This window comes from Xenopus laevis, chromosome 4L (genome assembly GCF_017654675.1).
Source record: "Xenopus laevis strain J_2021 chromosome 4L, Xenopus_laevis_v10.1, whole genome shotgun sequence".
Lineage (NCBI taxonomy): Eukaryota > Metazoa > Chordata > Amphibia > Anura > Pipidae > Xenopus > Xenopus laevis.
The window spans coordinates 81092172-81119450 of record NC_054377.1 but is presented as its reverse complement, the minus strand read 5'-3'; the positions used below and the strand labels follow the sequence as shown (position 1 = coordinate 81119450).

General features: G+C 37.7%; 2 protein-coding genes across 3 annotated transcripts; both read right to left on the bottom strand.

Annotated features, from left to right (window-relative positions):
* Positions 1–1850: 1850 nt before the first annotated feature.
* Positions 1851–14560, bottom strand: psma4.L (proteasome subunit alpha 4 L homeolog). Of its 2 annotated transcripts, NM_001096342.1 has the most exon segments (9): positions 1947–2148; positions 5171–5294; positions 7821–7951; positions 8888–8976; positions 9748–9825; positions 11039–11201; positions 12468–12510; positions 12608–12632; positions 14411–14460. In NM_001096342.1, coding segments are annotated over 8 exon segments (786 nt in total). In that variant the 5' UTR covers positions 12611–12632; positions 14411–14460; the 3' UTR covers positions 1947–1993.
* A 2690-nt stretch (positions 14561–17250) lies between these two features.
* Positions 17251–21109, bottom strand: LOC121403043 (uncharacterized protein C1orf87-like). The gene is made up of 3 exons (XM_041590410.1): positions 21008–21109; positions 18839–18903; positions 17251–18097 (listed from the first exon to the last, which is right to left on the bottom strand). The coding sequence occupies exons 1-3, from the start codon at positions 21107–21109 to the stop codon at positions 17881–17883; spliced, it is 384 nt and encodes a 127-aa protein (XP_041446344.1). The 3' UTR covers positions 17251–17880.
* Between the last annotated feature and the right edge of the window lie 6170 nt (positions 21110–27279).

Sequence of the window (27279 nt, the reverse complement as noted above, 5' to 3'; positions counted from 1 at the left end):
TTCCTTCTCCTTTAAAGGAGAACTACCATAAAACTGAATGTGGATAGAAATGCCATATTTTATATACTGAATTTACTAAACCAGTTTAAAGGTTCAGCATCCAAAATGGATTTTGTTAGGAGTGCCTGTGACATGCACATGCTCAGTGGGCTCTGTTGAGAATCTAAGCTTAGGGGTCATCTCAAATCATCAAGCAGAAAATGAGGTTTGCCATATATGATGATGCTTACTGTGCTGGTTTCTAAGATGCCATGTAACAATAATCTGAATTATTTACTAATCAGCCTTCTATTCTGACATATACAGTATTTTATATATTCAGTATATTGTGTGTTAGTCCATTAGCTCAGTAAGTGACAGCAGCACAGAACATGTGCAGTGAATTAGCAGAAAAGAAGATGGGGAGTTACTGGGGCATCTTTGGAGGCACAAATCTTTACTGGTAAAGGGCTGTTGAGAAACAGTTAAGAAACAGAGCCCCACTAATTACCAGTATCAGCAAAAATGCTGCTCCTGGTAACTTTAAAAGAATTTCTGGTTTTCAAACATTCAGCTCTTCTAGTGCATAGAGAGCGCAATAGGGTCCTGCACCCCTCCACCAACATTGTGGATCCCCCTACAGTGCAAAAAAAGTGAGCATACAGGGGAGGTGTGACTATGAAGATTTTCATTCATCCAGGTCATGGTATATCTAGTATAGGTAAATCTAAAAACAACTGGACTTGCTGAGTAATCATTGAAGACGTTTCACTACTCATCCGAGCAGTTTATTCAGTTCAACTGACTGGTGTGGGAAGTTCTCGGCATATAAACTCTTTCACTAATCCAATCACAATGGCACATTGTAACTCTTCAAAGAGGTGACATCCTAAAATTCACAGAGGTGTTGCAGATTCACAGCAGTGGTTTACTTGAGCTGGTACAAAAGCCCAACACATAATGAACATCATTTCTGCCCTACCTCTCTCGTTAAACTTTAGTTCTCCTTTAAAGTTGCCATAAATAGGCTGATGTCACCAGCCAGCTGGGTCCACACATTTAGGACAGATAATCTGGTCCCTGGCTGCACTGGTTTCTATACACAGTCCAGAAACCTTGCAATTTCACAGGTACCTGTTTGATGGTGGTTGGCCAAGAGCAAAACATTGGATCCACTGACTTTAGCTGCTTTGTGGCTGGTCAAATTGTGTAAAGATCTTATAGTTTGACCAGTCCAATCTAATATGGATATGGCCATCTTTATACTATGCTTGTCAGTATTTAAATTGGTACTGAAGCTGTCACATCAGGACAGTCAAAAGCACTTTCATTCCAGCAGCATAAAGGTAACTATCCTCTGTTGAGCAGCAACTCATTTGGATTGTGCAGGACAGCGGGTGTTTGTTATTGGTTACTTGTTATGATTACTGGCCAATCTTGCGCTTGCTTCCTCATACACATTCATGTTAATATGTTCTCTCACACACAAAGTGCACAGCACATCATCACTACCAGGTGAATCATCAGTACCATTAGCTGCAGGAGAAGGCTGTCCATACACTCCATTATAAACAAATAATTCTAATTCAAAAATGATTTCCTTTTTCTCTGCAATAATAAAACAGTAGCTTGTACTTGATCCCAATTAAGATATAATTAATCCTATTCAGTTTTTTTTTTTTTAGATGGTGATCCACAACACAGAAAGACCCTGTATCCGGGTCCCGAGCATTCTGCTAAGTAACTAACTACAGCCGAGTATATAAAGTGATCCTGATCCCACAGCATAAACATTCCAGCAGCCTGTCATGTACAGCGAGCAAGGAAACCAAGTAACTATTTGAAGTTGCCCTTCATTAAATGAGTAGCCATAAGAAAAAGTTTGATTTATTTTATGGCTTTAAACAAAATGAACCAAGCCACTCTGAGTAAATCAATGACATTCTTGAAAGGAAACAAGAAAAATATACAGAAAACTGAACTGGCTTTATTCTTATTTTATGAAAGTGGTTCCTTATTTATCTTTTTCTTTCTGCTCTTTTGCTTTCTTCTCCCGTTCAATCTTCGCTTCTTCCTCTTCATGAAGTTTTATCAGCTCTTCTACTTCTTTCTGTTTCAGAACCCTTATTTTTGTCTTTCCACTTTCTCGTGTTAATGTAGCAAGCTCAACTTCAAAAGGAAAAAAAATGACCACAATTACCACTGAAAACACATATTTTGGGCATTTCTACATACACTAGTTATAAAAACAGTAATAATTCCGCAAATTGAAATTCAAGTTGCACCAATTACATAAATATATTTTAATAGAATATCAAAACTAATCAGAAGCCATATTTGCATATTACATTTTAAAAGGGTTGTTCATATGTAAATTAACTTTTAGGGCGTTTTTTTTAGTCATTTAGCTCTCTATTCAGCAGCATTTCAGTAATCGGGTTGCCCGAGTCGAAATTCCCCTAGCAACCATGCATGGATTTGAATAAGAGACTGGAATAATAGGAGAGGGCCTGAATAGTAAGAGGAGTTATTAAAAACTGAAAAGAGAGGCAAATCATTAAAGGACCAGTGTCATGTCTCCAGCACAAGCTGTCATCATGCTGCTACATTTCATTACTCACCTGACAAACTCCCTCTGCTGGACACTTGCTGTAATTGCGCAAGGCCACTTCCTATATTTGTTCTGCACATCCATATGGCTTATGGCAGAACTGCATTTGGACTAATCAGGCTACCATACTCCCACCATGTGACCTAGAGCAGTGCCTTGTGGGAGCTAAGACTCCATTTTACAGACCATGCTGTGGAAGAAGCACGCACAGTTTCATCTCTCCTCATGGTAGCATCGCTGGTAAGCAAATAGTTGCACCAAATCACCTCCACAGCTGCCAGCACCCCCAGAGACATTGCTGCATAGACTTTTCACGCCAGCTAGCATTTTGATGTTGCATTTATATGCATATATGTTTATATTGCACTGTTCATTGCAATCTATTTATCCTATTTTCTGTTATTTGTTACAGTTTCACCTATTCCCCTTTGCTATCCAGTAAAATCTACAGACTTCAGTTCACAGTCTCTTTATTGGAGTGTGGGGAGGTTTAGCTGTATGTCGAACTACACACTGCCCCAGGGTAATACGTAGGGAGGACAGAACAACCAGTAACATCAATTTTTAAAAAAAATTAAAAATATTTGTTAGTATACAACATAAAAAAAACCCAAACACAAATTAAACTTTGAAATCGCTAAGTCACTTGCACTTCTCTTCAGAAAAGGCGATCCACTGATCCATCGTGCGGCGCTCAATTTCTCCTCCCTGCCTTTCTTATAGGAGATAGCCAGGGAGGAGAAATTGAGCGCCGTATGTTCAATCGTCACCTTTTCTGAAGAGGAGCGCAAGTGGAGTTTCGGGAAGTTATTTCTTAATAAAGACTTAGCGATTTCAAAGTTTAATTTGTCTTTGTACGGCTTTTTTTCGTTGTATACTAACGAATTTAAAAAGAAAAAAAAAATTTGGTCCTTTAAACTATAAAAAAGAAAAAATGAAGGCCAATTGAAAAGTTGCATAGAATTGGCCATTCTACAACATACTAAAAGTTAAATGTAAACCACCCCTTTAATTTCTAAACCGAATTTAAAAAATGCTAATATTTCTATGTATGTGTATAAATTAATAACATAACTGATCCGTGGAATTAAAGCAGAGAAAAGTATGTTGTTTTACTGAATTGTCCCCTTTAGATCATAGGAACAAAATGGGTTAATGCTCGCACATTAGGAAACCTCCAGATCACACAGTTGAAGTAGTAGAGAAAGACTTTGTCAAGTCTGATCTGTCTGTAAGGGAGACACCACATTTCCAGTGAGTGAGGACAGTGGGGGTCATTTATCAACACTGGGCAAATTTGCCCATGGGCAGTAACCCATGGCAACCAATCAAATCACTGCATTCAATGTTCTATTTGCAGCTGGCTTCAAAAAGCTAATCACGGATTGGCTGTTATAGGTAACTGCCCATGGGCAAATTTGCCCAATGTTGATAAATGAGCCCCAGTGAGAGGCCAGTCTAGGACATCAAAAGGACCAAAAAAAAAAACAGTCTGAAAGAATATATATTTGATCTGGTATAATTTAGTCACTAGGAACCAGGAGCCAAGAAAATGTTCTTCCATCATCCATGTAAAATTTCATCCTGCCCCACAATGGGCGAGTTTCCTAAACTGACAAGGAAGATTTTTCATATGTGCAGAGTATACACGAAGTATATGGTGTGAGTAGGTGCCTTGTTCATGGTATGAAATTAATTTCTGCAGGATGACAATGAAGATTGTGATCTAAAAGCAAAAAATCATTTGGAACAGGACCTGTCTTGCAAAACATTTGTGAAGATACTTCCTCTGCTACAATGCACTACAAAGGACTCATTCATTACCTCAATGATCTCACGATCGAATTCCTTCAACTCCTTCTACTTGATTTTTCAATATTAGATAAATGAATAGCGCTTGTGCTCAATGTAATTAAAACAAAGGCAAAAAGTAAGAGATATGTGTGTGGCTTATCAACAGGCAGCCCCATCTGGCGACTGCTGCTCTCCTCCTGCTGAGGGGTTGATATCAATAAAATCCTAAAAACACGAAAAATGTATGGAAAAAATACTACACTACACAAAAGTTCATGGTCCCAGGGCCAAAATCACCAACATTCTGATTGCAAAACTAATAATAATAAAGTGAGATATGCTGATCTTATTTACAGTTTCATCTTGAAGAAACATGGGTAAAGAATCTGTGTAATTATATTACAATATTAGTCTATTTATTCCATTATTGCCTGGGAAATCAGCTCTGTGCATGTAAATGGTGAGCAGTACCCTAAGAGTGTTACACATTGGCAACAAATGTATCTATATTTTACATTAACACAGAACTTATGCCTAGGGATAATGGAAATATTTAGCAGCAAAAAAAAAAAACAAAACACCCATACATATAGTAAAAAAAAAATGTTGTGAAAAAAAACTCCACATCTACTTCAATGTGTTTGCCAACTTTTTGTGAATTTTCAGCAAAGAGAAACAGGTCAGATCTGCCAGTCCCTACTTATGTCAAATTATAAAAACAAAAAGTTACAACTAAATGGAACATATAAAATGGGCCTAAATACGAAATAGAACAAAGGAAAATACCTTTTTCTGCAGACAATTTGCTAACATCCATGGTCTTGTTGAGGACTTTAACAGCTAAAGCAAGAGCTGATTTCAGAGTCATTTCTCCTTCCTTGTAGTCTTGTTTTAACATGGAAACCGCTGCCTAGAAGGAAGCAATTTTTTAGCAGGTTTACATCAGTTTGCTGATTAGGAGACATAAATGAAAAGCACACTGTCACTTCCTCACAAACATTTTGCTTGATGTTGCACTAAATAAATACACTCACAGCCAATCCAACTAACAGACATGGAGGGCAGAAACAGATCCCCATAGCTTCTACACTAATAAGCTTTTCACGTATGGGCCAATTTTGTTTATTGAAATGTGCATAATATATGATTACATTGGTACAAGGGCAATCACTGGATGTTGCACAGATTGAGAAAAACAAAATCTACAATAGACACTTAGTAGGACAGAATGATATTTCATGGGGGTATTTACCCCTGGAATAATTTCTTTAATCTGAACTGGTGAGGCATAAGCACCTTTAGAGGGTATATCTAGTATAGGTAAATCTAAAAACAACTGGACTTGCTGAGTAATCAATGAAGACGTTTCACTACTCATCCGAGCAGCTTCTTCAGTTCAACTGACTGGTGTGGGAAATTCTCAGCATATAAACTCTTCCACTAATCCAATCACAATGGCACATTGTAACTCTTCAAAGAGGTGACATCCTAAAATTCACAGAGGTGTTGATTCTGTGTAGTTACTGTGATAGGATTATCCAATGTGTCATGCAACTCCTAGAAACAGGTGAGAGTTGCATGAAGGGATGTGTGATGTGTTCTGAAACCAACGGGGTACAGATGTTAGAACATCTATGTTAGTAAAATCAGACATAGGGGGTAGCAAAGAGATACAGACTGTATTACGGCCGACTAAAAATGGGTTGTTTCCTTGTTTGGCGTGTAACTGCTGCTCCAATTGCCAGAAAGGGGAGGTGGTATATCACCCAAGAAAAGGAACCAACATAAAAATTCGTGAACACTATACATGCGCATCAAGCTTTGTAGTATAAATTATAAAATGCCCTTGTGGCTTACTATATGTTGGGCAAACCTCTCACCCGTAAGAGATCACATGAGAGAGCATAAATCTGCCATCAGGACTGGCAAAAAGGAGCAAGCAGTTGCTGCCCATTTTATTGAAGTTGGCCATGGTATACATCAACTTAAATATCAAGTAGACTTTCAATGGGAAAGAGGAGAGCACTCGAACACAGATTGACTGCTTGTGATTAATATTTATTTAAGCTACTGTACAAGATATGTTTCGGGCTGTAATTGCACTTTCACACTTGAGAAAGGGCAATTACAGCCCGAAACATGTCATGTACAGCAGCTTAAATAAATATTAATCAAAAGCAGTCAATCTGCGTTCGAGTGCTCTCCTCTTTCCCACTGAAAGTCTAATAGTTTTGGATGTTCGGTGCATCTACTTAAGAGGATTGATGCATTCATCTATAAAGAGTTAATTGGCTGAGCGCGGATTCCCACTTCCTCTATTAAATATCAAGTAGTTGATCATGTACCCAGTCTTAAGACGTGGGGGAGACCGAGTGAAGTTACTTTTGAGAAAAGAGGATATTTGGATTAGAAAATTAGAGACATTAGCCCCACAGGGGCTGAATAGAGAATATGATCTCCAAGCTATTTTTCGCTAACTTTGGTTTTTAATTACTTTTTAATTGTTTTTATTGTATTATGTCTTCCAGACCTTTGTGGACAAAATGATCGGGGTTAACCTGTACAAAGTAAACAGTTTCTATTTTCTTTATTGATATTGTAACATTATTGGATTGACAAGTTTAACATTTTGTATATAAATTATTGTAACAATTTGTAACCAGTAGGTGGCGTGGTGCTGTCTATAAAAGGCCAAATTGGCCAGTGTTAAGTAAGCTTGATAAAAGGCCACAACGGCCTGAAACGTTGCTGACCAGGTTTGCCATGAAATTGTGAATAAATGCATTTTTTAACAACAAGGTGCTGTACGAAGAATTATTGTCTGGCTGTTCCTGGTGGATGATGGACCACTGATGGTACGTGCAGCTGGCCATTGAGAATTCAGGGTTAACTTGAGCTGACTCTAATTAGTTACTCAAGGCAGTTATATACAGAGATATTGCTCAGAGAAAGATCTGATCAGCATGGGATTGTTGAGCCAGTGTTTGCTTTCCAGTGGAGGCATACAGCTATTTTCTCACACACAAAAAGAACTGCTTAATGCACGGATGAACAATAAAACTTTATTGCTATGGCAAGTGTGGGGATCTGTTTTTCCCCTCTCTGGCAGTTGGTTGCATTTTAATAGTCTAAACTGTCAGTTATCCTAACAGCTGCATCAGTGCATTTTTACAGGTCTGCAAATCACATTCAGGGAAAAAAAGGATTTGAAGGAATCATTCAGGCATGAAAAAAAAAATTAAATCTAGTTAAATCTTAATGTTTCACTGAGCTGTAACCACATGGTACAATTTACATTGCAATGAAATAACAGTCACACAATATTAAATGTAAATGAAAACTTTTAAAATAGTACTTCAATAATATTGTAATCAGTTAACTATTATATCAAAAATACACCGCGTTTACTACTTATGGAAACAATAAAAGTACATACCGCACTGTTATTGCCAATGCATGTAGCTTTCCAGCCTCCATAATTTCCACTTGGGTCACTCTGGTAAAGCTGAAAGCCATAGTGCTTGTCCCAACCAATGTAAAGAAGGGACACACCAAATGGGCGTTTTCCTGTAAAAAAAAAAAAAAAAAAAAAAAAAAAAAAAAAAAAATGTAAATGTATTTTTCCAGTTCTTGATGACAAATCCCATCCAGACAGAACAAGAACTGTGCTACCTGTGGATAAACTAGAGACCCACGTCTGAAACAGAACAACTTTTAAACAGTGTTATAAAAAGTTTTATAAAACTTAGATGGAACAGATTTGTTGTATTTCAGAATGCAGCAGTATAGCTATTCCATTGCCCAGTAAAATTCACTACAGAAGAACTGATCAATGTATCTATGAAAGTGCATATATTTACAAAGACATGGGTTTTAAGTGACTTCAAAACTGTTGTTTGTGCACTTTCACAAACCAGCTTTATTTCCCCAACATAAGGAGGAGAAATGTTTGGGAAATAAAGTTGCTTTTTAACTCACTGCTGGTCTCTGGTTTGTGAAAGTGCACGCAACAGTTCTGAAGTGATTGTCGGCCAGGCCTCCCTAAGCTACGGGTTCGGGGTGTTGCACCCGAGCCAGAGTCGTGGAGCGGTGATTAACCTGATTTGAATGCTTATGAGAGTAACAATTAAAGCGACTGGTCCGGGGAATCTGCACCTGGACCCCCCCAGTTATAGGGTGAGCGATCATAAGAAGGATTTTTTTGCGTGTTACCTCATTGTTTTAAAATTATTGGCCGAGGGGTTAGAGCACATCCAAAAAAGTCTGTTTACAAATATACATGGGTTTTTAGTTACAAAGTTATGATCATACAATTGGTAAGCCACCAACTAGGACCAGAAGTAAATAGTTAGGCACCACCATATGGAGTTTACCTTGACGTGGTTTGGTGGCTTAACAATTTTTTACTTAGCCTTGGAGTGCTCCCACAACCACCCCCTTTTTACAGCAAAATTCACTGTTAATACTTCACAAAAAAACAGACTACAAGTGAACAAAGATTACCTCCAAATTGTGTATACGCTTGTTTTATATCACACAGCGCTGTGACCAGCTGTTCACAGGGGATTGGCTCTTGGTACTGTAGTAAATACCTAGTAAACAAAAAAACATATTTGAAGTATTAACTTGTGCCTCTGAAATTAAAATTGTTTTGTACGTTATTGCTTAAAAAGTGTAATATTTGTATCCCCAGTAGTTCCAATGAATTATCTTTATTAAAGAGAAATTAAGAGGTAGGAGCTCTTCTGTGGAAATTACTGTAAATGGTGAAAACCTGTGGTTGTATAGGGAAATGCATAAAAACTGTGCGATATGGTTTAAAAATAAATAGGGATGCACCGAATCCACTATTTTGGATTCGGCCGAACTCCCGAATCCTTCAGGAAGGATTCGGCCGAATACCGAACCGAATCCGAACCCTAATTTGCATATGCAAATTAGGGGTGGGAAGGAGAAAACATTTTTTACTTCCTTGTTTTGTGATAAAAAAAATCATGTGATTTCCCTCTCCGCCCCTAATTTGCATATGCAAATTAGGATTCAGTTGGGCTGGACAGAAGGATCCAGCCGAATCCGAATCCTGCTGAAAAAGGCCGAATCCTGGCCGAATCCCGAACCGAATCCGGGATTCGGTGCATCACTAAAAATAAAGTGTTTTCCCATGAGCAATATTTGTTCTTTTATGTACTGTTTAGAGGATCCCTTCTAAGTATGTTTGCATACATGTGAGGGGGTGATGATGGAATGCTTGTCTCAGCAAAGGCATACCAGATTTCAAAGTCTTCAAAGTGCAGTAAGAATGGTTAAAAACAGATCTGCTTGCTTAAAGTATTTTTCAAAAATGTAAGATACCTCTCTATTACCTTTGAGCAATTAAGCGTAGTTCGTTTGTTAGAACATTTGCATCTGAGGTTATTCCTGCCACACTGCATGCCATATCACTGAAAAATGAAATGAATATAATAAAAAAATCTCATTTGTTTTACATGTTGATTAAGAGAATTAATTTGAGCCAGGATAAGTGATGTAAAAACATAGTTGTTAGTAATTCTAAAAGACCAATGCAATGAAAAATGTCCTGTGTGGCATAGCTCTCAAAATTCAACAGTGATCTAAACAGCAGTATGAGATACATTCACAACAATAATAGGTGCAGTTTACTGATAAGATGCAGGCACTGGCTTCTGTGCCCAAAGATTTGCACCTATCCAAAAAAACAAAACCCCTTAAAGTGATACCGACACGTTCCTATAAAAATAGGAACGTGCCCATATCAAGGAGGTGCTGTACGCCGAATAGTTTCCACTAAAAGCCCCCCTCAAAGCAGCCCCGCTTTATAGGCCCACGGCATCCCGCCTCGCGGATGACGTCACAAAAGGGGCGGGGTGAACAGATGCACAGCTATAGTACCGGAAGTCGGCAGTGTAAGGTGGCGGGCGGGAAGAGCAGCAAGAAGACCTTGTAGGATACATGGAATATTACTTGTACATTCCAAAGAAAATGAGTGATTTCCTAATTTAACAACCAACATTTTTGCCGATTTATATTTAAAATCGGCAAAAACCTGCGGGTATCGGGCCAGCCCGTACATCACTAGTGACTAGCCTATGAAAGCATCATGCTGTCTGCAGACCAGTGTCACTGAAACAACACATAAAATCAATAAACAGTGTTGGAGGGTCAGGTTAACAAAGGTTCGTGGGACTGGGGGTGACTTTGGGGGCTTTTATTGGGAACTATTTGGCGTGCAGCAGCTCATAAATATGGACACATTCCTATGATTTCTGAAGGAACATGTCAGTATCGCTTTAACCCCATGATCAGACTATGCCAGAGGGCTGTCAAACCAAGGTAATTATATGTACTATGGATAGTAGAATCCCTAAGAATAACTGTGTCAAAGGTTATTCTAATATTCTTAAATACAACACATGCACATCAATGTAATATTGATGTGGCTCTAATTATTTGAGTAATAAATTAAATAGACTGTAAAGCTTTGTTATTTTAGTACATCTGTATAAATTATTTATGCATATGTGACAACTGAGCAAATAACCTTAGCCACATAAAAATTAGAATAATGATATGCAATGAAAGACATTCTAACGGCAAAGACTTGATATTGTACTGAAAATATTAATATCAACTTACTCATTTAGTTTATATATTTTCTCAGAGAAAAAGACTTCATCCAGAAGTTTGTGTATATTGCGTCTTTCTGCAGCTAGCAAAACACCATCATTGGCCAAAATTCCCAAACATGTGCCTGCATGGCCAATAGCTTCCATGGCATATTCTACCTGGTACAATCGTCCTGATAGACGAAAAGAAAACATATTTTTAAATATAATTTACATTATTCATATTTCAGACATTAATATTAATGTACAGTTTTGATATTTGAGGTGGATGTACAATATCTCACATTTACAAGTCACAAATTTCCCCAAGGTAACTGCTTTGCCCTTCAGGTCAGAAAGAACAATATAGCTTTTAAAGTGGTAGAGATATCACTTCTGGTGCAAGCTGCAAATAATGAATTATATGTCCTATTAGAGGAAAACTATACCCGCCAAATAATGTAGGTCTCTATAAATAGATATTGCATAAAATAGCTCATATGTAAAACCTTGCTTCATGTAACTAAACCATTTTCATAATAATATACTTTTCTAGTAGTATGTGCCATTGGGTAATCATAAATAGAAAATTGCCATTTTAAAAAATAAGGGCCTTCCCCTGGGATCGTACGATTCACTGTGTACACAAAAAAAAAAAAACAAACTATACTTCTTAGGTCACATGAGCCAATGAACAGACAGAGTGGTGTCTTTTGCTTCAACACTTCTTCCTGTTACAGTTAGAGTTGTAGTATTTCTGGTCAGGTGATCTCTGAGGCAGCACACAGACCATCATGAAATGGTGGCTCAAGGCAAGAGATGTAAAAGGGCAATACTTACTTAAACATATATTCCAGTTTGATAAGATTCTTTAATATGCCACTTAAGAAATAAACTGTTGCTTAAGTATTCATTTTGTGGGTATAGTTTTCCTTTAATATACATGTGTCCATTTAAATGAGGCCAACATAGATGTATGCAAAATTAGTCAACTAGGCAACTAGTCATCAGTGCAGTCAGCAGTGATGCCCAACAAGTGCTTTCTTTATGCTTTGCTGCAGGAGCCCTGATAATGCTTTCTCTGCTGCCTGCACTGATATGGAGTGCCAAGAAATATTTGCATGCATGCACATAAAATCAATTACATTTAAAAGAACAAGGAATGTGCTATTTACTGGGAGTTCCAATTTGTTAGGCAGCCCCACTATATTATCTATAACCTGGGACTCTGATGCAGTGTTCCTCTTGCTCTTTGAGTGCCCCTAAAAATTTGCATGCTGTTTGAAATTGTTTTAAAGGTATGATCTAGCTACCACATACAATTCATACATTGGAGAACCGCCCTTTATGAAATGTACATTGTGCAGTAGTTTACTGAAAATACATGTAATGTATGATATATGACAAAATATAGGTATAGAAACTGGTGCAATCAGATTGACCCTAGGCTTAAAACTTACCCTCTGGGGAGAAAATGGTAGTTCTGGAATCATATCTTCGAGACTATAAAAAAATATTACACAGAGTTGGAATCAATCTTGGCATTCATATTATTATGCAAATAGTATAAAACAGTTCCCTCTGGGGAAAAAAAACTTACCATGTTGTATAATATTCACTTTACTCTGCAAGACATAAAAACAAAAAAAAAAACCCCACCAGATTAAAACATTGATACTGAATACTGATTAAACATTTTATCATTGATCAATAAAGTCATATGTATATACTGTACTATAACAAACAGACATATTGTACTTATACTTATGTATGTTGGTAAATTTAATTTATTTTTAAAAGTCAACAGACACAAAGGGACACATTTTTCATTAGTGAAAAGATTTTGTAGAACAAAAAGACTTTAGAATATAATAGTTTATTTGCAAGGATCAGGGCAAATATTTTCCTCACTAGAATGAGCACATTTGCATTGGGGAACAGTCATTCTGACAGGTTAAGGTGCTTAGTGATTGCAGCCAACAGACCAGAGTGGTGTTGCACACACTACAATAGTATTCCAGGCCACTGCATTGTTTGGCAAAGAAACGCACTGCCCAGAAGTCTAAAGGTCCCCATAGACGCGACGATTCTTCTTGCCGAACGACCGATTTTAGGGAAACCCGACCAATCCTTCGAAATTATCGTGCGGTTAGTGGTATTCGAACGATCGTACATCTTACGATTTTTCGGCCGACATCTCTCAGGAAATTGATCGGCCAGGTGAAAAAATCTTTGTCGGTCCCAGTGCAATCTCTCTATGTTTGCAGGGCCAAGCAGGCAGCTACCCTTTGTTTTCCTGGTAAATCGGTCTTTTTAGTTGATGGTCGATTCGTACGATCGTTCTGAGAAGAGCGTGGTCTCACGATCAGGATCTGATCTTTTAAAAATCTCAACATCTATGGCCAGCTTAAAGCTGGCCATAGATGTTGAGATTTTTAAAAGATCCGGTCCTCATCGTGAGACCACGCTGTTCTCGGAACGATCGTACGAATTGACCATCAACTAAAAAGACCAATTTGCCAGAAAAACAAAGGGGAGCTGCCTGCTTGGCCCTGCAAACATAGATAGATTGCACTGGGACCGACAAAGATTTTTTGACCTGGCCGATCAATTTCCCGACAGATGTCGGCCGCAAAATCGTAAGATGTACGATCGTTCGAATCCCACTAACCGCACGATAATTTCGAAGGATTGGTCGGACTTCCCTAAATTCGGTCGTTCGGCAAGAAGAATTGTCGTGTCTATGGGGAGCTTAAAGTAAATGCTCGATGGGGGGGGGCCATAAATATTGGCACCTTCTAGTGGTTATTCCCCTTCATAATACACTGGAAACCTAAATACAATGGAACTTCAATTTTATATCCCCTGATTTACAGTGTTCCCTCGTTTTACATTTTTGTTTTGTGGTCCCACCTAGATATTATGCATAACACATTTCCCTGATTTTATATTTTCCTGGATTTTACGCCATTTTTTTCTGGACTCCTGAAAATGTAAAATGTGGGTTCTACTGCAAGTGCTTAGCAAGAAGCAGGAAGTTAGACATGGCCTGGTTGATCTGCTCAATGAACATTACTCATGTATATGTTTAATTTCAATACCAAATGTAACCGTGTCTCTCACAAGAATACATTCACAGCTACCTCAACTAATCTTTTTATTACCATCGTTTTTCTGAACGGAGACGCACTTTTTTTTGTCATTATTCATGCAGTGTGCCCTATCCTTTAAGGATTCAAGAAGAAGAAACTGAAAGTAAGCGCAGTGAACACCAAGACTCGGTACAGGAAAGTGTGCAATGTGCCCTGTCATCGCTCATTTCATGTGTCTGCATCAGCGACATAAAGTTCCGCCTGATCACAAAATCAACTGGAACAACCAGGTCTCCATTACATGCACTCACCAATTATCTTGTCACCTTCAAAGTGTAAAAACCGAGGGTATATATCCACCTAGCCGGCAAAATAGCCCAGTCACAGCACACAATATACAGCAAACATGGCCGCCAGCGCATGCCCAGTAAATTAAATGCTTTCTGTACGTGATACGTAGGCTTGGCTACGTATTAGGCGCAAAGCGCTGAAGCTGCTTATTGCCATATTGGATCCGGGCATGTATTTAGAGGCAAAGGGGATTTTCGTTCGCTATGAAATAGTAGTTTTCTGCTGCTCGGTTTAGGCCAAGTGTGACTTCTGGGTTTTATTGGGAAAGTACTGATATGTGATTTGAAGTGAAGGCGCTTAGAGGGTGTCCATACCTCCCAACATTTTAGAAAGAAAGAGGGACAAAAAAAAACGCTGGCGGATTTTTTTGACCACTCCCATTTTGTGGTCACACACACACACCCCCTAATTACAGTGTGCAAAATGTGTCAGGTTGTGAAAGTTTGAACACATTTCTGTGGTTTGTATGTGTTATTACTGTTTTGCTAATGAAGGGTAAATGCTGTTTAAACTGTGTGAGTCTAAGTTCCCCCCCAGAGACCTGCTTATCTCATATTGTTACAAAACTATCTATTCTGGGCTCTCTGCCAAAAGTCAAAGAAACATTGTATCTTTTTCTGGCTGTTAAAGGAAAAAGAAACCCTTTTACGAAAAAAACCCCACCCCACGTAGACCCCCCCCCCCTCCCCCCCAGGCTAATTACCCCCTGGGGAAATGCCCCATACTTAGGGTTGCCACCTGGCCGGTAAAAATTATGGTTGATCCCAATGTTATTAATAGGGAAAAAAGATAAATATATAGGAAGGCCAGTATTTTTTTATAGAAAAGGTGGCAACCCTACCCATACTCCATAATTACCCCTCGTCGCAGATTCTTCCAGCGGTGTTGCACGCATCCATCTTCTGCGTCATCGGTAAGCTGACTGGGAGATTGGCAAATTCCGCGCATGCGCAGTTGTTGCGAGCCAGCAAACTGCACCAACTGCGCATGCGCAGAAATACCGATCTCCCATCAGCTTACAGAGGGCACAGAAGATGGATGCGTGGAACTCCGCTGGAAGAATCTACGACGAGGGGTATGGAGTATGGGGGGGAGTTAGTTAGCCTGGGGGGAGGAGGGAGGGGGTCTACGTGGGGTGGGGGGTGAGGGTTTTTTTGTATAAGGGTTTCCTTCTCCTTTAAGTGCTGGAGATCAAACAATAATTGTCTACAAATTTATAAAGTTGACCAGCACACCAATTTCTGTAAATAAGTGAATTTTTATTCTTATCACTTGTGCATCCAGCGTTTCGGCCCACATTAGAGCCTTTATCTATATTTTATATTGTAAAATTCACAGTACAGTTTTATAAAATCATAAAATCATTACATGGCAACATAGAAACCTTCACATTCTACAACAGTGCCAATTATAAACCAACCTTGTAAGATCAACTTTGACAGATGTTTCTTCTGTTTTAATGATTTTTGTAGACTCGTAGGCTAAGTTCCTCAAGGGCACACTGAGCATGTGCAGTGTTAGTGGCACTCAAAAGATTGCCTAACAAGATCAAGATGGTGAGTTGCTGGGGACAGCTTAGAACATTTGCAGCACTACTGTTATAGGGTTACTGAACCTCTAGGCTAGTACTGTATATAATATACAGGATTTCTAGCCATATTTATTTTTAGGAGTTAGTTTTCCTTTAAATGAGGAAAATACTGGAATTGTATAAAATGATTTTCAGTACTAAACAAATACACACACACAATCAGACTTGAAGAACATCCTGTTTACAGCTCTTTCAAATATAGTAGGATGGGGTCCAGCTGTGCATTCTGCCCTGAGCTGAACTTCTGCAGTGCTTCAGTAATTTTTACAGGGCTTATACTTAAATTATAAATCAAGTTATAGTTGTGAATAAGACATTTGGCTTTTTCCTTTTCCACCATACCTGCAGAAAAGAAGATGACAATGAGGGATATACTCTAAACTGCAATTGTTTTCCTCTTTCTACACAATGGCATATATTGCACAAATTTATCTGAAATCAGTTCATTTTAGTTTAAAATTGCATAAAGCAAATATACAATGTCTCTGCAAGTTGGAAAAGCAAGAGAAAACTCTGGAAAAGCAAGCTATTTGGTACACATTTCTGGAAGTGTAATTTTCTATATGATTGAATTTTATTTTAAATTACTGATCGGTTTCATCATTGAGGTCTAAATTTTTAGGGTAGTTGTCTTTGGGGTTGTTGTCTTTACAATGTGCCACTAGATAATATTACTGCAATCAAATGTAAGTATTTACCACTAATAATATACCTTACTACCCTATTTGTATAGTGTGACTTATGGTTTATATGGGTGATTATTGCTAGGAATGAGCTAAATATTTATGAATAAATGCCCCTAATGTAAATTTGCATTTGGAAATGTTATTGCCTTTTCACAAACTCTGCCTTGTTCTGAAGTCTGCAGCAGAAAGTTCAGAGACCCCAAAAAAAATCATCATTGAAGCCTGGTCGTGGTATGGCTCTCCTGTTTGCCAAAGGGAGCCATCTTACATCTAGATGCCAACTCAGTTTGTCTAGGTGCAGTGACCCATAACAACCAATAAGATGCTTACTTTGAAACATGTGATCAGTATAGGATCTAATAGGTTGCTTTAGGTGATAAGGACTATACCAAACTTTGCAGCTTGTATCACATAACCCCGTTACTGTATATTGTAAGCTGCACGGGGCAGAGACAGTAACGTAACTAGAGGGGGGCGGGTCCTGGCACGGGACGCGCAGCCGGGCCCCCCGCCCCCCCTGGCCCAATCGCACCCACTGCTACCTCGGTAGTTATGCCACTGGCCAGAGACTGATGTAAATGATAAGCAATCTTTTAATGCACTGTGTACAATGTGTTGTCCCTATAACTCACATATAACAATAATTATACTTTCTCAAACATGCCATTGTTCACACAGTATATTATGTCGAGTAGCTATATTACTAGTATCAGTGGAATTCTTACTGTGATACAGGTCATGATATAAAATATCTAGCAGAGATAAGTCCAAAACAGCTGTTTTTTTAGTTCAACTATTTCTTGAGACAGTGGCTAAGCCTTATGCACAAGTACATATAGAATAGCACTAATATAGATGAGCAAATGTAAGTGCATGGGTGTATGTATGAAATTTTAAAGGCATAATCTACCTATGTTAGTACTTATCCCTGCCCCATAGCTTATTTCAAGACTAAGGTTTTCTGGATATGGTTCATCTTAGTGCTACATATAATTCCTGAAAGTCACAATAACCCCAAAGCAGCATCTTTCAGGATTTGCAAGGCAGCAGATAAAGGGTGATGGTCTGGTGTTAATTAATATAAACATGGCTTGGGTGAGCATGTTTTTGCAAGTTTAAAATAGTTTTATCTGTGTAACATTATTTTGCAAGTTTATTCAAATACATTACCACTGTTTTCTATCTGGCACAACTGCAGAGCATTTTCTAGTTTCTTGAATCGATCAATCCAAGTCTCTTGATCTATTGAGCTGCTTTGTTTAGAGTGATGTAAAACAGGTTCAGAGGCAGGTCTAATATTCCTCTGTGGCTGACACATTTTGCTCTCCCAGTTCAAATAACTTTTTAGAAAGTGTCTCCTTTGGCAAGTCCTATAGAACAACATTTAATTACGGTGTAATCCAAATGCAATAGTTGCTGGACAGAAGAGATGGTATGACATTAGGCAAGGAAGAAGAACATTTGAAACTTGGTCATATAAGGTTAGACCATGACTTTGCTGCCATTATACCTCTGACTGAGGCACAGTGTACTCCAATATGTGGCAGCTGCACCTTAGACCTGTGGTAAAAAGCAGGGCCTGGTCACAGAATGGGAGCTTAGTTTGCAGTTTTTATTAGTTGTGGCGATGGTTCCAACGTATAGACTGATGGGAAACCCTTTTCTCCAGCATATTTTTAATGGGGGGTTCAACATAAAACCTAACCAACAGCAGCATAGTGTGGATTTAGTGGCATTCTACAATTGCATCAATATGTGATATCCTTTACATTCATTATAAAGCACCCCCATGTGCAGATACGTTCACAAATGACATTGAATATGTTATATTACTGTACTTTTAACATTCAACCAGGCATAAATTCAATAAAAACTGTGGGGGTCGTTTACAAACAAATTTCCATCTGGGAAGTAACCCACAACAACCAATTAGATGTATGCTTTCGTTGTTTTCTCGGCATCTGTCTGAAAAAAAGCTAATCACTGATTGGTTGCTATGGGCTACTGCCCAGTTGCAGCTTTACCCAGTGTTGATAAATAAACCCCAGTATTTGGGAGATACATAAATATGTTGAAATAAATGTTATAATTGTAAGATGTTTTTACTGTACCCCTGGTTCATGGATGCCATCATTGGATCCTTTAATAATTGCTTGAGCACCTTCTCGTTTTCTTCCTTAAAATGTAGGAAGCGTTAATTTAAAATAATTTTAATACTTTTATGAGACATTCAGTTATTCAATCTGCTGTTATGTATAATGTGTAGTACGTTTGTGTCAATGTTATGAGAAAGCAGAATTTTTGTTTGTGAGAATGACCACCTTACATGGCAGTATATTGATTATTATTTATCAATGCATTTCCCTGTTCACTAGCTTTCCCAAGGAGATATTAGTGAGACGTATGCAGAAATGACAGATTGCAATATACATTTTTAATGATAGAATACATAAATAATCAGCCTTCTTGCAGATCACTTGGCAGCTGCTTTGTGTTCAAGCAGATGGCTGCAGGTTCAAGTCCAGATTTAGGAAGCTGAATGTATTCCAGTTTATTAAAAAGCACCATCTTTTCGATTAGCAGTATTACAGCACTGTTATCATTATACTGAAAACTCCTTTTATTTCTGGCAGGCAAATTAGCATTCTACCATTTCCCTAAAACCATATGATGAACAGCAATTTGTATGTGTAAAATATGCATTATAGACTAGGTGTCTGTCTGCCTTTATCAACTGACATTTCCAGAACCATCATGAGTACTGTCCCATGCTGAACCCATCATGTTCATAAAACAAGGTGAATCTAAGGTACACTGCTCTATCAGGGTTATTGCATACACGGGAAGAGGGCTGCTTTGGACACACCCTCCCAAAACCCTAAACAAACTGGCAGTCTATTTATCTGGCTCACAAAGACCAAACATAGGGGTCCATTTATTAAACCGTTTAGGTTTTTAGGGGGAAACTCAAACTTGTCGTGGAAAAATAAAAACTCGAATTTGTAGAGATTTATCATACCTCAAAGCTGCTAAAAATCCAAAAATACGCCATCTCTAACCTGTCAAGGTCATGTAGAAGTCAATAGCAGATGTACCTGAAGATGACATCTTGATTCGCGCTGGATTATACGAAAAAATTGGGGTTTTTGTCTGATAATCTGAAAAAGTTAGGTTTTTTGTCCTTTAATCTGAAAAAGTTGAGTTTACGCAGCTAAAATTCGATAAAGTCGAGCTTGTCGTGACATTCGTGATGGTCACTCTGGTTTTTTGAGAAAAATTTATGATTAATGAGTTTAATTCATGGAAGGGTGTTTGGTCGACACTGTTTTCATAAAAAATTGAGAATAATTCTAGTTTTAGTAAATAACCCCCCAAGTGTCCTGTCCGAAAAAGTCGAATTTTTGCAGGAAAAATTTGATAAAGTCGAGTTTTTGTATCGTCAGTCGTGCGATACAAATTGACGATTGGTTTTGTTTTGACACTCTGATTTTATTGAGGAAAATTATTGATAAATTCGTGGAAGGGTATTTGTTGAATTTGTTTTCATTACAAATTGAGATTAATTTGACTTTTAGTAAATAAGCCTCATAAATTTGTTATTAAAAAAATAGGAAAATAGTATGTTAAACGCAAGCCCTATTCAATGAACAAGAGAAGTTTACTTCTCCTTTAACTATTTACATCAGATAAAGGAAACTATACCTGTGACTACTGCAGGTCTCTATATTGCAAAACCATCCCATATGTAGAACAAAATGAACCATTTTTCATAAAAAATGCTTTTCGTAGTCATACAGTATGTGCCATTGGAAAATCCTAAATACAAAAAGGGCCACTCCCTGGCTCATATGATTCACTGCACTTACACACAAGCAAAGGGCACACATGCATGCTAGGTTATATTAGCCAGTGCAAGAATAGAGTTCCCTCTTTAACTCCTCCACTGCTTTCTGGTAAAGATCGAACTGCATTGTTTTCTGTTAGGTGATCTCGAAGGGAGCACACAGAACATCAAAAAATCGTGGCTCAAGGGAAAAGATATTGATATGCCAATATGTTAACAATTTTTTTAATGATATCAATTATCTGTTGGATAGTATTCATTCTGAAGATATAGATTGCCTTAAATATGCTCTTCAAAACTGTGATCCTCTTTATTCCCCCAAAAATATTTCAGGCAGGATAGATTATTCTTAAAAATGTTCTTAAAAATTTGCTGATTATTATTAACAATCATGGGACATCAATAAAACAAAATAAGTTACACTTCTTGCAATTACCTGTGTGCTCAACTTGTGGATCTGTAGTTTTGTGCAACAAATCAACAATTGCTTCCCATCTGTGAAATAAGTGATTATAGTGTAAGCAGACTTTTTTTCCATTTAGAGCTCAAGACATAATTGAATTTACCGTATTTTTCCTCCTTTGCAGAATAGGTTGTTATTCACAATAGCACTGAGCAGTGAAAGGGAAACAGGAGCTTGATGAGATGTGCAGACTGCCTGAAACTAAATAGTAAAGTTATTTTGTGGCATTGTGTTTTGGACCCAAATCAGCATTTCTTTCAAGTACAGTAAGAAAAACAGTATTTGTTTTTAAAGTAATTCAGATTTATGTTGGGACAGTGCTCGAGGTATCAAATCAGAATTCAAGTACTCACTGTCTTATTTCACTTATAAAAATGTTTGATATTTTTACAAGCATTGATGGTGGTTTAAACTTTAATACATTTTACCAACATTGATAATAAAAACAGACATATTATTGGTTGCTATGGGCTACTGCACCCAGGCAAGCTTTGTGCCTTTTGGGGTGGAATGTATGATCTGCTTGAAACATAACATAGAATATTCATGCTAAATGCAGTCATTGTTCAAAGCAAATATATCCACACCAACAACAAATACAAGATTAAAAGTGTAGCTACCAGGAAGCATTAAGTATAATGAGTGAGGAGGGAAAAAAGGAGTGAAAGGGAGAATTCAACACATTTATTTGTAGAAAGGAACACTTCTCTGGGGAGGGGACTATAATATAGCAGGCCTGTGGCCCAGGCCCCCCTGATCTCCAGGTATCACCTGCTGTGTGGAAGTTACACCATTGTGCACTGGGTGCTTTTTGGAATTCAATGACATTGTTACATCTAGGAAGAAAGAACTTTCAGGCAAAATGTTGGACAGGCTCATTAGAGAACTGTATTTAGGCTAGCTGTAGGCTGAATGCCCCATGCAGTGAGTGTGTGTCTTTGAACCCATGTCAACTGTGTCAGCAGCTTTTCAACTTTTTTTTTAAGTTGTTTGAATTCAGTGCCCGCTTACCCTCCTCTGGTGTGAAAGCGCAAGCTGTTCTCCCCAGGAGGAGGCTGGGCGCCATGCTGCCCCTAATATTCTGCCGCCCTATGCCCGGGCCTTTGTGGCCTCGCCACAAATCTGGGCCTGTTTGAATTATTAGTGTTTACATTTTTCCTCTTTCTAATGCTGTCTGATTGTTAGGGTCCCATTTACTTAGTTCGAGTGAAGGAATAGAATAAAAAAAACTTCGAATCGAACCATCGAATTGGATGCTTCGACTTTCGACTACGACTCCGACTTCGAATCGAACGATTCGAACTAAAAATCGTTCGAATATTCAACCATTCAATAGTCGAAAATCCTTTAATCCATTTAATCGTTCGATCGAACAATTTTTCGTTCTATCATAGACTTCATTGTATCCAAATGATTACAATTTTTATTTACTTTTTCTTTGCAGTAATAAAACAGTACCGAGTACATTATCCCAACTAAGATATCATTAATCCTTACTGAAGGCAAAATAATCCTATTGGGTTTAATTCATATTAAATGATTTTTTATTAGACTTCAGGTATGACAATCCAAATTATGAAAAAAACCCCTCAGGTACCGATGTAAGACAAACCAGTTGATTAACAGACCTGTCTGCTGGGGAACTAAGACTTTTGTAACATTGGGCCAGATGCAAAAACTTTTCTCCAAATTCAGCTCCAGTTTTTTCCCCATAGACTTCAATAGAATTTTCACATGATAAAGGATATTAAAGGACATGATAAAGATTTTAAAAATAATTTTTATAGTGCTTACAACTCCCTCCTAAGTTCTGAGACGTATGTCACGACCTTTATGCATGTGACACAGCTATGGGTTGAATATCGAGGGTTAATTAACCCTCAATATTCGACCATCGAAGTTAAATCCTTTGACTTTGAATATCGAAGTCGAAGGATTTACCGCAGTTTGTTCGATCGTACGATCGAAGGAAAAATCGTTAAATCCTTCGATTAAATCCTTCGAATCGAACGATTCAAAGGATTTTAATCCATCAATTGAACGATTTTCCTTCGATCAGAAATTGCTAGGGAAGCCTATGGGGACCTTCCTCATAGGCTAACATTGGTGCTTGTGAGGTTTTAGGTGGCGAAGTAGGTGGTCAAAGTTTTTTTAAAGAGACAAATACTTCGAATTTTTAGTTCGAATCGTTCGATTCAAAGTCGTAGTCGAAGGTCGAAGTAGCCAATTCGATGGTCGAAGTAGCCAAAAAAATACTTCGAAATTGGAAGTATTTTTTATTCTAATCCTTCACTCGAGCTAAGTAAATGTGCCCCTTAAGGTGCCTCAGTAACTGAGCATATCAGAAACCTGTCGGCCTTTCTAATGAGCACATACAGTATGCACTGCGATTTTTTGCTGTGCTATTGACTTGCAGACTTACAGACTTGCAGAGTTGGCACTTTTACTTTTCTTTTAAAATGTAATACTTTATATATATTTTTTCACATGTGCAAGCTAAAACAATGATACAAAATAATGATATATGCCTTGGATATTGCTAAAATACACATTAGTTAGTTATTTACCTCTTTGGGTGGGAGAAACCCACAGCATGACTGGTCTCTTTGTTGGAAACTTTGTCTTAAATTATTTATGTCATTCAAGTTACTGAAATTCTTGATTATCTGTGAGACAACATCTTCTTCTGTCTTTGTTTGTGTTCTAGAAATCAGATAATATATAGAGTCATACAGGCCTGGACTTACAAATCTGTAGTATCTGGCAAATGGGGTCTGCTGTCAGATGCCATACACAACCACAATTTAGTAAACCTGAGGGGGGGGGTTGGTTCTCTGTGTACCAGGGCCAATTTTTCATCCCAGTCCAGACATGGAGTTATAGGAGAGAAGAAAAAATATTTTTTTCTCTTTATGTAGAAACCCTCTTCACACAGGCTTTACAGTTTTGAGTGGTGGGCACCATTAAGTAGAATCAATTACATGCCCACATCCATCTTTCACAGTACCGTTTGCCTCATTAGGCACTGTTGGGGGCAGAGGAGTAAATGGCATGGCACTACTTACATCTCTGGTTTATCCACGCTATAGCGTACATATTTGCTTCCAACTATTTTCACTCTGATTTCAGGCATTGTCGCCTTTCCTGCCTGAGGGCTGCTTGTGTTAGACATGAATTCACAACAGTAAATTTATGCCCAGGTACACTGTAAATCTGAAATAGATAATGGTCATTTGGTGCCATTTTGAAAAGTTTGCTTTGCATTACCATACAATACCACATCCTCCATAACTAACCCCATTTTTAAGAAACAAAAACATCATTACTTACCCCATTTCGAAAGTTTATACCGTCACACAGAAACTGAAAACTATAATAAAATCAAACACATTTATGTGTACGTAGCAGCAGATTCCCCTGTTATTCAGCACAGCATACAACAAAACCCCAGTGTCCTTGTGTTTATATTCACCCTACCTTTGTACTGTAGACTCTGCGTTATGCTGGCTGCTTCAAGATAGTTCTTGTAACATGAATCGAGATCCATGAGTTTACACAAATTATATAAATTCTTCAGCAAAGGCAAACATATATGCAGTAAACATTGTAATCCCTACTACTCCCTTTTTGTTACTAAGGACGCTGGGTGGGAAAGTAAATATCAGATATGCTTTTGTACACACACAGGACTGGTTCCTGCTGTAAAATAGCAGGGTTATTTACATCAAAATAAATTAATCTACTTTACTTTCATATTTTCATATTCTGCCATCTATATTGCTTTAGTTGTTTTCAGATATTTAAAAGTATTTCCTTTATTATTTTTTGTACACATCGACATCAGCCTCTGTAAATTGTATCTAAATTTCCAGTTTATACAGGTGAATTGGAGTTTTCTGCTTTCGTTTCTTTTTAAGAAAACTTTAATGAAACTATTTTTAGAAATATTTTTACTGCCACCACAGATAATTCTAATTTCATCACAATACTTGTATTACTGATAAATACCATAGAAGAACATTAAATGGGTTGTTCACCTTTAAGTATGACATAGAGAGTGATATTCTGAGACAATGTGCAATTGGTTTTAATTTTTTATTATTGGTAGTTTTTGAGTTATTTAGGTTTTTGTTCAGCAGCTGCAATTTCAGCAGTCTGGTTGCTACGGTCCAAATTACCCTAGCAGCCATGCGTTGATTTGAACAAGAGACCGGAATATAAATAGAAGAGGGCCTGTATAGAAAGGTGAGTAATAAAAAATAGATGGGGGGTCAGTGACCCCCATTTGAAAGCTGGAAAGAGTCAGAGTTAAAAGGCAAATACTTAAAAAACTATAAATAAATAATGAAGACCAATGAAATTGCTTAGACTTGGCCATTCTATAACATACAAAAAATTAAACATAAAGCTGAATCACCCCTTTAAAATAAATGGCATTTATAGAGTGATGTAACTAGTTTCTGTTGAATAGCACAAACATTTTGGAGTCTCCAAACTTCCTGGTTTAACAAACATAGATTGACACTACAATCCTGACCCCTCACAGCAGCCTCTGATTCTGCTTTATTACCCCTGCAGTAATTGCAGAGATACTTTAATAGAATATCCTTAACTGCATGTACAAAGAGAGAAATATGATTCATGACAGGCATTGAGACACAAGGACACTTGTGACTTCCCTATCAGCATGGCCATTGACGCTAAAGGCCTCAGTGACAAGTAGAAAATTGCTCGGACTGTACTTTGAGCCTTCAGCCCACCTCAGATGAGGTCTTCACCTTACAGACCACATTGATTCTCATATGCAGTTTGGTTAATTAACACTTATGCAGACCTTTGCTTAACTTGAAAATACAATTTTAGAGGTGCTGTGCCCCCTAAACAGCATGGCAATATATATTGTACATCTTTTTAAAGTGCCTTTTTTGCTTTTAAAGACCACTAGATGGCAGCAATCCCTTTAGATATGCCACCTTCTCATGATAATGAATAAAAGAATGTATTTTGAAGGCAATTATGGCAGTACATGATAGCGATTTAGTGTTTGTGTTTTTGTGTCCCTGAGGGTAAGGGATAATGGAGACAATTATATTTATGATTATGCAAGATATTCATAGTATAAAGTGCCAGTTTGAACGGAAAAATGCACAAATAGTCTGTCCTAAACAGAAGAAAGCTCTAAACTGTGTAAAAAAAGACCATATCAAATTATTTTTAAAGGCTACAGTGTGTGCAGTTACACGTGTCACAAATTATATTTGTATACAGGGTTATGGGAGATAGCTCATAGTACAAGTTGATCCAGGGATTAGTCCGATTGCCATTTAGGCAATCAGGAAAGAATTTTTTCCCCCTCTGAGACAAATTGGAGAGGCTTCAAATGGGGTTTTTTGCCTTCCTCTGGATCAACTGGCAGTTAAGCGGGTTATATATAGATTTAAGATAAATCAACTAATGTGATTCAAAATACAGTATGTCATGATAAAAGTAAATCCAGTTTGTAAGCACAGACCCCCCTTCCCAAAAGCATGAACCAGAATTCTGAAAATGGCCCTGCTCTCTAAAAAGGCAGGGGTTGGCAACTGCTATGTCTGGCCATGCCACTCCTTGCCCCTTGCTCCCTGGCACTAAACAGAAAACATCTGCCCCGTTATTCACAGGGCAAGTTGTATTTTCAGGGTAATGTCAATGAACAGTACAATGTGAAAAATTACTTTGTGAGGTAGGTAACAGTCATGCAAATACTACACATTCTGTGCAGTTTTATCCAACAAGTAAATCTTGGATATCTGAATGGTTTCACTAATATTTGGTAAGATATAAAATGTTATACAGGTATGAGACCTATTATCCATAATGCACGGAACTTAGGGTTTTCCGAAAAAGGGGTCTCTCAGTAATTTGGATCTTCAAAATCTCCAAATCTGCTAAAAATCATTTAAACATTAAATAAACACAATTAAATCTTAGATCAAGTAAAAACTACAGGTTTATTATTATGAAAAAAAGGAAATAATTTTTCAACATTAGAATTATTTGCTTTCAGAGCTTTCTGGATAATGTATCCCATACCTGTACTCTCTCACTATACCACATAGAATTGGAAATGATGTACCTAATTCACTGTTATCACTGTTATCTTTGACAAGTCGTGATTTAACACACATGGGGAATTATTTATCAACAATCTAGTTTCCATACCAAACTCACAAACTATAAAACTACGAATGTCATGAGATTTATTA